General features: G+C 44.6%; 2 protein-coding genes across 7 annotated transcripts in view; both read left to right on the forward strand.

Moving 5' to 3' along the window:
• Positions 1-4,103, forward strand: part of LOC135103495 (uncharacterized) — a 6,610-nt gene extending 2,507 nt beyond the window's left edge. The window contains exon 2 of the mRNA XM_064009869.1: positions 1,831-4,103. Within this exon, the coding sequence (XP_063865939.1) occupies positions 1,831-1,970 (140 nt within the window). The 3' untranslated portion in view covers positions 1,971-4,103. The remainder of the gene's footprint in view (positions 1-1,830) is intronic.
• The window catches only part of LOC135103434 (uncharacterized), a 98,079-nt gene that overhangs the window by 31,398 nt on the left and 56,681 nt on the right, over positions 1-10,000 (forward strand). For 3 of the 6 annotated variants that reach the window (XM_064009645.1, XM_064009663.1, XM_064009653.1), the window contains exon 3: positions 8,422-8,614. The exons of 1 other annotated variant lie outside the window; for it this stretch is intronic. In XM_064009645.1, coding sequence (XP_063865715.1) covers positions 8,422-8,614 — 193 coding nt within the window. Of the gene's footprint in view, positions 1-5,548; positions 5,676-7,239; positions 7,902-8,421; positions 8,615-10,000 lie in introns of those variants that run through there. 2 more of the 6 variants (XM_064009682.1, XM_064009692.1) reach the window with 2 other exon arrangements.

Consider the following 10,000-nt stretch of genomic DNA (forward strand, 5'->3'; position numbering starts at 1 on the left):
TTGGGCTATTTCACCATGTGCGTCCTGAGCAATGATCTTCTCTGTGAGGGACCTGGTGAGCTTGAGGGAGTTGAGGTTCTCCACAGTCGCCAACTTCTCAGGGGAGGTGATTCCCATCCCGCCCAGTCTTGGTGGAAGTTCGAGCAGCGCCCTTTCCCCATCTCCGATGGTGTGGTATCTCAGTAACGCTGGGAGGAAGGTGTTCCTTATCGAGACCTCCAGTGGTGCAAGGAGAGGGCTGATGCCTGGGATGGTGCGCATGGCGAATCTCCATCGATGCTGCAAGCCGTGGGTGTAGGCGGAGTAGGCTGCATGAGGCTCAGTCCTGGCCATGTCAGACAGGACTTCCACCTCATGTATCCACTCCTTCACCTTTTCTCCTATGTACTCCTTCTTGAACTCCTCTGTTCCGATGACAGCACCCAGATGCCGTTGTCCATCCTTTGTTATTATAACTCCACTGCCACTGAAGCTATCCACTGCACTGTCATAGTGTTCAGGCTTTACAATAAGGACGGACTTAGCGGCATTGGGTGTGTACCCTATGATGGGACCATTGTCGTTCACTAAGCCCCACCATTTTTTCAAGTCTGTTATTTTGCCGGCCCCTGACAGGTCGTCCGCGTACGCCACTTGCTTCACACTCGTTTTCTCATATGAGATAACTTGTTGCAGCACTGAAAGTCCGAGGGCGTACATCGCCATGGCCACTGGGTCACCTTGTGTTGTCCCTTCCATGGACTTTAACACCTTAACACTATTACCACTATTACTACATATGTACAAATCCGAGGGGTCACTATATGTGTTTTCTACATATTGTGCCATAGAGGGACATTTTACTCGAATGTTGTGAAGCATTGTTTTTCTGTTAATAGTGTTGAAAGCGTTTTTGGCGTCCACTAATAACACCGCTTCACAATTGTCTTCACTGAACATTTCCCTCATAGCGTGGATGGCGGCTTCCCCTCCTGCCTGCTGTCCTGCACATACTTGCAGGTTCCCCGCTGCCCTCCTTACGTCGTCCTTGACCACCGTCATGACGCATTTACCCACGATGCGTCTTATCACCTCGCCGATGCCAATTGGTCTGCATCCCGGCTTTTTGTCCAGCGGGATTAATCGGCATGCGGTGAGAGCCTCGACGTGGTGACAATTTGTGGTGGCAAGCTTCCTCGCCAGTGCTGCCAGGGCGCCGCATAGGTCGTTAGCGGCGCTGCCACAGAGTGCGCCGCTCAACAGGCGACGCCACCCTCTAGCGTCTAGTCCTGAGGGACCAGCACTGCCGTGTGTCTGGAGAGACTTCTTCCAGATCATCTCTCCAGTTATCACCTCGTAGATGACATCATTTGGCTTGCGGAAAGGCCCTTGCATCCTACTACTACTACTACTACTACTACTACTACCAGTACTATAACAAAAAAATACAACAACAACAACAACTGCTACTACTACTACTACTACTACTACTACTACTACTACTACTACTACTACTACTACTACTACTACTACTACTGCCACTACTACTACTACTACTACTACTACTACTACTACTACTACTACTACTACTACTACTACTACTACTACTCCTGCCACTACTACTACTGCTGCTGCTGCTGCTGCTGCTGCTACTACTACTACTACTACTACTACTACTACTACTACTACTACTACTACTACTACTGCTACTACTACTATACCAGTATCACCACCACTATCACTGCAACCACTAATAAAAAAATATGAATATAACCATGATAACAATAATAATGACAGAATGAGAATAACATAAGTTGAGATGAATAGAAAGGTACTACTTTTGACCTGCAGGCCGTGTACTAAGGTTAAGACGTCTGCCGGCACCCCTTCCATCCCCGTCCCGCCAGCAGCACCAGAGTTCTGTCCCCGTCAGCATGAACTCTTTGTACGAGTCCTTCAGTAGTCCCTCTGAAAGCCGCCACCAGCAGTGAACATCAGTATAAGTATTTTGTACTCCTAAGGGCCTCTACTCAGAAACGCTCTCTCACCACTACTGTTTTCAAAGGCCACAGTGATGGTTACTGGATTCTGAAATGTTTTTTTTTTGGGTGAATAATTTAGAAATCTTGTTAATATCTCATTAGAACAATAAAAAAAGATCACTTAAAAACCTGTTTAACTTCAATTAGAGCATTTTGAAAGTAGTGCAGGTGACTGCCATGTCCTTATGGATGGACTCTCTCTCTCTCTCTCTCTCTCTCTCTCTCTCTCTCTCTCTCTCTCTCTCTCTCTCTCTCTCTCTCTCTCTCTGTCTGATAGGTGCATCCCTTCTGGGAGAGTTCATGCTTTACTTCACCCAGTAATTATTTGATTAAAAAGACACATGAGTTAGGACAAATAGCATAATAGTGAGATATTTCCATTCGTAAAGTTGTGGAAGAAAGTAACATTATATTGTTGGTGTTACACTTGTGACTGCGTCCTGCACTGAGGAGATTATAACTTAGGGTGGCATCAAATGAACCAACCCTGCAATGTTCAAGTGTGTGGAATGCACGCGTAGCACATAATGCTTTGTGTAAATCTAGTGAGTGGAACGCGGTGGTGCAAGAAAACATGGGAAGACACAGAAGGTACTTTATTCTCAGACATTTCGGCCCTGAAGAAGGCAACAACCCAGACGTTAGGTAATAAAGTAGTACTGCCCCTCATCCCGTGTTTCCCCCACCACCGCAGTGCACAGCGATGTGGTTTGTAGACATAGGGAAGCTACGGAGCGTGGAATGGGATTATGTGATCTGCCATGTTTTACAACTCAGTGATGAAATGTGTCTTAGAGTATAAGTATGTAATTTTTAGTTTCATTTATTGGGTGGTAGACAGACAGCAGTGGATCTCAACATTCCCTAAGTTCATGCACCTCTCCGGGAGCTTTTGAGAAATTCATGTACCCCCGCGCCTAGGACGATTAAGTGCAAGAACTTGCATGAATATTTTACGGTTTTCACAAGTTTTAACACTGAAAACAATATAATTAAAAGTATTAGTCCTCTCTTTTAAATATGAAATATAGCTACTTGGTTCTTATTAATTGTTCTACAGGTGCGAAATGTAAATTAAAAGAAAATGCCACATCTGAAAGCTGTGAGGCGCGAGTTGTGTCTGAGTGTAATATATTAACATACTACATAAACCTGTACTGCTTTAATCTCAGTTTGAATGAATTTCTTACATAACGCACGGTTTACTTACTAAAAAAATATGTTCCTATTGTGCAGTGTTGTACACACTAGCCATGCCATGTACCCTTCCATGTACCCCATTATTTCCAAGTATCCTTTGAAAACTTCATCCACCCTGAGGCGCACCATGCACCCAGGTTGACTCTCACAGGATAAAGTGTTTCACAAATGCCAACATTTTGGGTTCATGTTTGAGGCGTGTCCTTGTATTTTATCCTTTTTACCTTTCAATAATGTTATCACCATTACTCTCTCATTCGTAGTTCTTGATTTGTGCCTGGTCGTTCCGTGTCAACAATTGTGAAACACCCTGCACATTTTAGGAGGCATGATTGACACTAGATATGACGTGTGCATTGAAATGTTGCTTTTATTCTTCAGTAAACTGTAAGTCGAGATGCGTATGACCACCTTGCTCTTCACTTTACTGTGTGTACTAACTAATAATATGAAAAGGTGTTTATTGCCTCACAATTAAGTGTCTTCATACGTAGGTTCTTCAGTTGTTTCTATTCTGGCATATTAAGTTTTTAGAGGGTAAGGGCAAATACCTGGTCGTCACCTTCACAAACAAAGTGGCTGTTAGTTTTGGCGATTTCTCGACTTTCTTTTCTTTCCTCAGTCAAGTAATCATGTGGCGCACCTGCTGGCATAGTGGTCTGTGTCCTGTCTTGGTGTGACAGGTCCGAAATTCGCCTTAACTTTGCTCCCTATTGATATGAAACTTTACGAGGCGTGGAAAAATATGAAGGGAAGACTATTTTATTTATTATTATTATATCTATATTATTCTTTTTTTTTTGTTATTGTTGTTGAGGACCTTATCAGTTTATCTATGAAGGCGATATGATATTTAGGGAGGAAATAAATTGTTGTTACCGTTACATTGTTTTATTTGTGAGCTGGTAAACCCTCATGAACTCTGGAGGATTTTGTCATGCATGAACGGCAATGGAATTTACAAGTGTAAAATGGAGAAAAGAAAAGTGTTCCTGTGGAAGTACACTTCCCTCTCCTCCTCGCCCACCGGTGACCCGCTGGAAGGCTTTTGGTATTGGTTACGCACCCCTTACCAAGAATGAAGTTAGAACATTATATGCGTCCGGGAATTCACCAGTAAATAATAACATGTGTTCACGAATTTATTGGTGTAAGATGACAAAAAATGTGTTCATAAATCTGTTGTTAATTGTGCCAATGAGTTCATTAAGTGTAGTACGTAATGACAGCAAGAGTTGTCTGTGAATGCATGGATCAAATCCTTTATTAGACCTGTCACGTGCACCACCAAAATTCCTCTCACGTACATATGGAGTACACGTACCCGCGGCTGAGAACCCAGCGTTGCAATTAAGCTGGACAGCCCTCTTTGGTCCTTGACGGAGACGTGCCAGAGTGCAAGAAAGTAACGGAAGATACAGGGATTTTCAGGGATGTTTTCGGAGAGAGAGAGAGAGAGAGAGAGAGAGAGAGAGAGAGAGAGAGAGAGAGAGAGAGAGAGAGAGAGAGAGAGAGAGAGAGAGAGAGGACCTTTCCTAATGAATCACATCTGTTCGGTTAGAATACAGTTTTAATGGAATATCACTGCATTTCAAAACACAGGCCTAGAGATTCAGCAACCAGGGTGAAGCAACAGGTGTTTCTCCGCGGCGTGTGTAGCTGCCCTGCGTGGACCTGTCCGCCTCCACAGCCCATGTTTGGTGTGCCGTACTTTCTCCCGCGGCCCACAACAAACTTGACCTTGCCTTCCTGTACCCAGACACCTCACCGGTACAGGGAAAGCCTCGGCCAGCGGTGATACGCTCACAATGTTGGAAAATGATTCAGTCTTTTGCAAACACTCTTTCGAATTATTAGTTTGAGTTAATTTATATTTGTTTACTTACTTATTTACTTACTACTGATATTCTTTCTTTCCTTCCTTCCTTCTTTCTTATTTCTTTTACGCAACGAGATGACTTTTTCTTTTTTTTCTTTCTCTCTTTCTTACCTATTTCTTTTACGCAGTGAGATGGCAGGTACTTTTTCTTTTTCACGTATACGTACGTACTGTGTCATTAATTTATCCGCTCAAGTTCATCTAGTGCTTCCTTGGTATGACTACGCGGGGATCAAGGGGCATTGGCCTCACGATGCACCTCTCAGGTTGTCCTACCACCACCACCACCACCACCACCACCACCACCACTGTTTTGTTTGATGTTTAGGAATAAGTTCTGATGTGTGTGTATGTGTGTGTGTGTGTGTGTGTGTGTGTGTGTGTGTGTGTGTGTGTGTGTGTGTGTGTGTGTGTGTGTGTGTGTAAACCATAACCCCGAGGTATTAGATATGACATTGATATAAAGTTTCAATGTCCATGGCAGGAACATCGTTGTTATCAGCTGATATCTGCAGTCAGTCATGATAGGGTGACGGGCTGACAGTCCTGACGGGGCCGAGGCAGTCAACATGCAGGTGGGTAAGGCACCCCCTTCCTTGCCTCCTCAGTGACCGAGCTTGTGTCGTGACTGTGTGTTGTGGCCAGGGATTGAGTGACGGGATGAGTGTGCGGCGGTGACGAGGCTGACGGTGGTAGTGAAGGACTTGTGGTTGGTGATGGTGAGGGTGCATGCTGGCAGTGATGCTGGGAGTTGCGATGATGAACAGGTGTTGTTGGTGTAGCTGGTGGCGATGGCGGTGGTGGTGAAGTGTTGGCAGTGATGATAGCGAATGTTTGTGGTGGTAATGGTGGTGATGTTGGAGGCAGGAGGTGTTATTACTTGTGGTTTCACACACACACACACAATTGAGTTTTTCCATTACATTATGCCGTCGTCACGCCTTGTCAGAACCCTATGTTAGATTGTGTTAATGTAGAACGCATGAGAAGCAAACACTTCAACATTCCCCCACGAGCACCACAATATTAAAAAAAAAAAAAAAAAAAATAAATAAATGAAATAAATAAATAAATAACTGATTAATAAAAGAAAATAATAATAAAAAAAAAAACGAAGATATGACAGGGAAGGTAAGTTTCTAAACAGGAGGGAATACAATCGAACAGAGAATACAGAGCGGCAAAGATGCGGATGGAGAACGTCAGTAGTAGAGCAAATGTGCGTCCCAGCAAATAATCCCGAACGAGGGCTGATAGAGGAGAGGGGAGCTGAGTAATTATGGATGAGAGGGAGGTGGGGAGCACAGGCAGGGGTCGCAGGATTTGTAATGGAGGGGAGCAAGGGAGTGGAGGCATTAATGGACGGCCGATATTTGTTGTGAACGCAGTAGGAGGGGAGATTGAGGGCGGAACCATCACTGCTGCGGATCCCTGGTTGCCACTAAGAAGAGAAAACGGGAGTGGTAGGCTCGCTAGGGACAGTGGAGGGCAAGGTGCTACTGGTTGATGTTCACATGGGAAGTAATCCGCAGTTGGGACAGTAATCTCAAAACGTTTCGTAGCTTTGTTTCTAACACTATAATGGAGGTTACTAGGGACTCACAGAAGTATCTTTATGACTTTTGTGATTGTTTCATAACGATTCTCAAATGTACTATTGCTAGAAAAAAATACCCTTAAGAGTCCAATATATCATATCGGTGGCTTTCAGAAATAGTGAGAGAACAAAGCATTTAAGAATACGAGGCTTCGACATGCACGTTCTAGATTGACTCCAGCCTCCTTTGAAAGCGTCAAAAACATTCCAATTGTAAGTATATAAAAAAGTAATTATGTTTCTCAGTACAGGTGTTGAAACATTAGGCAGCCTTATAGTGTGTCCTGTTCTTCGCTTGTCACCTTGCCCCATCGTCCCTCCTTTCTTCCCTCCCTCCTTCCCACCCTCACGAAAATTTAAACACAAAAGTTTCAATGAACTGTTCCCTCACTAAGTACAGAAACAAAGCAGTTTGTTGTGATAAGCAGAGTATTTCCCTTTCAAATGAAAAAAAAAAAAAGTTGTGTGGTTGTTTCATGCGAGAAGGCGAGTGGTGGAGATGGAGGTGCACGGCAGGAGAGGAAGGGGGAAATTTAGGCGGATGGGTGAATGAACTGTATAAAGCAAGGAAGTTGAAGTGACTGTCTTGCTTCCTTGGTGTAAAGTAAGATCCGAGAGAATATCTGTCAGAAGGTTTACGAGCGGGCGGGTTGGAGGAGATTTGTCAGAAGCATCGACCCCGCATGTAGAGAGAAGATAACGAAAAATATGGGTGTCCTTCAGCAAACTAGTGAAGGTTGACTGTTGCTCGGATAGCCACATACTCTGCAGAATCTTACTGGTTGAAAGGAGGTAATTTGAAAGGAGGCGTAGAGGTTGGGAGTGCGCCAGCGCTGAGCCGATGCCGGGTGGTGAAGCAGCAGACGACCAGAGGGGAGCAGCAGCTGAGAGAAGCAAACACCACCCGGCAGTTGACGGCTGGAGTGCGCGCTATATGGTTGTGTGTTTCCTTCTTCAGTAGCCGTCCTCTTAGGTTCATCTGTTTACTGGAGGCAGCGTGTAACATTCAATGCCACGGACGCTTTGAAAACCAAGTGTCTCGCGTTCATTGTTGTGTTTTATTGGTACGAAATCCGTCATTAATTGCCAGTGAACTTTTTCTAGTGATTGAATGACAATCACTTGTTACTGCCTTATAAGACACCTAGACACCTGCGAGCAGATCAACATGGGTCACCTAGAGGTAGTGCTGGAAGTTTATCAGGTGTGTTCCCATCTCCTATTCTGTCTCTGGGTTATCGCGTCACTGGAGACAGGGGTGGAGGCGGCAGCAGCAGCATCCCTGGTCCAGACGCATTGATCTGCTTGGCGTTGCGAGCGGCATGGAAAGGTCGGGCAGGGCGGTGACTTGCGAGGCGTAGTTCCACTGTTAACGTCAAAGATCGGAAAGAGTGTTAAATCATTCTGCGGAGTGTTTAGGTGGACCGTTCAGAAACTGGTGTTTGCAGCATCGGGAATGAGACGTGAAGGAAGTGACTCCGAACCCCTTGAGAGAGAGAGAGAGAGGGAGAGAGAGAGAGATGATCTCCCTCACCTCGTGTCTCCACATTTAGCCCTCGGGGGAGAGTCGCTGTGGGGTAGATCTAAATGAAGAATCTGCGTCAGTGGTCTCTTCCCAAGCATGACAACTTAGAATATAACTTCGTAACATATTAATCGAACCACTCTGAATCACCGGACACTCGGTCACAGGCGACCATTAATACATGCCATTGTGTCCTCAGGAGAGTCCGGACTCGGCGGCGGCGGCGATCTGATCAAAGCAACCTGGATTCCAGTGCTAACACAACCCTCATCTCGCCCATCACCTCTGTGGACCACCACCACCATCATGCTGACTCTCCCTTTCAAGAACCTCGGCCAATGAGGAGCGACGAGATGATACGACACCGCTCATTGACTCCCCGCCGCAGGAAGGTAAGGTGCATGCAGGGAACATAGAGGGAACACTGTAGAAGCCTGGAAGATTTTGTGTAGGAGTCTCGAGGCTGCGGCTGCTAGTTTCATTTCATCCATTTTCTCTCGGTAGATTTACAGAATTACGCCCTCTGACAGATGAAACGATTTGTTCTGGTTAGTGGTCCGGTATACTTTTTTACATGTGTCATTGTCTTGCAGGGAACAGATGGAACACTGTAGAAGGTCTTTTACGGGAATGTTTAGAAGCGATGACTACTTGTTTCATTTCATCCATTTCCACGCGATAGATTTACAGAACTACTCGCACTGACGGATTAAACTATTCGTTCTGATTACACATGTCATTATCTCGGCAATTATTCATTTTTTTTTTATGGAATCTGGTGGGAAGTTGTACATACGTGACAGTGAGGTAATGCTGTAACAGTACACTAGTAGAAGACTTAAAGGAAGAAGCATCAGGGTCTCATACCTGGAGGGAGGGGGATGATAGAATTAAAATGGTTATAATCTCTTGCATCACACATTCCTTTCTCATCTCCGAGCCTTCCTCCCACATCAGTATTGCTCTTCCTCTTCTGTTCTGTTTCCTCCTCCTACAATTTTTTCTTGCCCTTGCCAATCCAAGACGTACCCAATAGCTTTCTTCATTCTTTCATCCTTTCATTCTTTCATCCCAATAGCTTTCTTCATTCTTTCATCCTTTCATTCCTTCATCCCAATAGCTTTCTTCATTCTTTCATCCCACCAACACGAGCCCCCGTGGAGTATTGGAACCCGTCAGGAACTCACTTGCGTATCAGGAATGTTATAGCTGAGTGTCGCGGTCTTGTGGGCTGGAAGGAAATGGCCGTAGTAAAGAGAAAGCGAGGAATTTTAGGCATGGCTGAGAAAATAAGAATAAAAAAAAATATTTGGTGAAGTAAAGCAAGTAATAAAAATCAAGGTGAAGGAGAAGAAATACTAACAATTAAGAACAGGAAGTGTGAAATCGCAAGAAGTGAGAGAAAAGGAGATCAAATAGACAGAAAAAGAGAAGAAAAGAAAAGACACGAGCTGAAGGAAAGAATATAATATGAAGGAAATATTGCAAGGAAATAGTTGTGGTTGGAATACAGGAAGTCAGATTGATAGAAGAAAGGGTAGGCGTGAGCTGAAAGAAGGGCAGGAAATTAAAGTCGTGGTTGGGGAAAGGAAGATCAGCATTATCCGTGTGAACTGAAGCAAATATGAGGCAATGCACAACAGGAGCAAAGGAGAGAGCAGAGAGATCGCACATGTGAAGAGTCCTCACTGAAAAGAATCTATGTCGGAATCAGTTAGGTCTGTTGCGGCAGAGTACGATAATTGGTATGTGTGTATAGTGTGTTCGATTGTCCCCAG

Source organism: Scylla paramamosain, chromosome 1, assembly GCF_035594125.1.
Source record: "Scylla paramamosain isolate STU-SP2022 chromosome 1, ASM3559412v1, whole genome shotgun sequence".
NCBI lineage: Eukaryota > Metazoa > Arthropoda > Malacostraca > Decapoda > Portunidae > Scylla > Scylla paramamosain.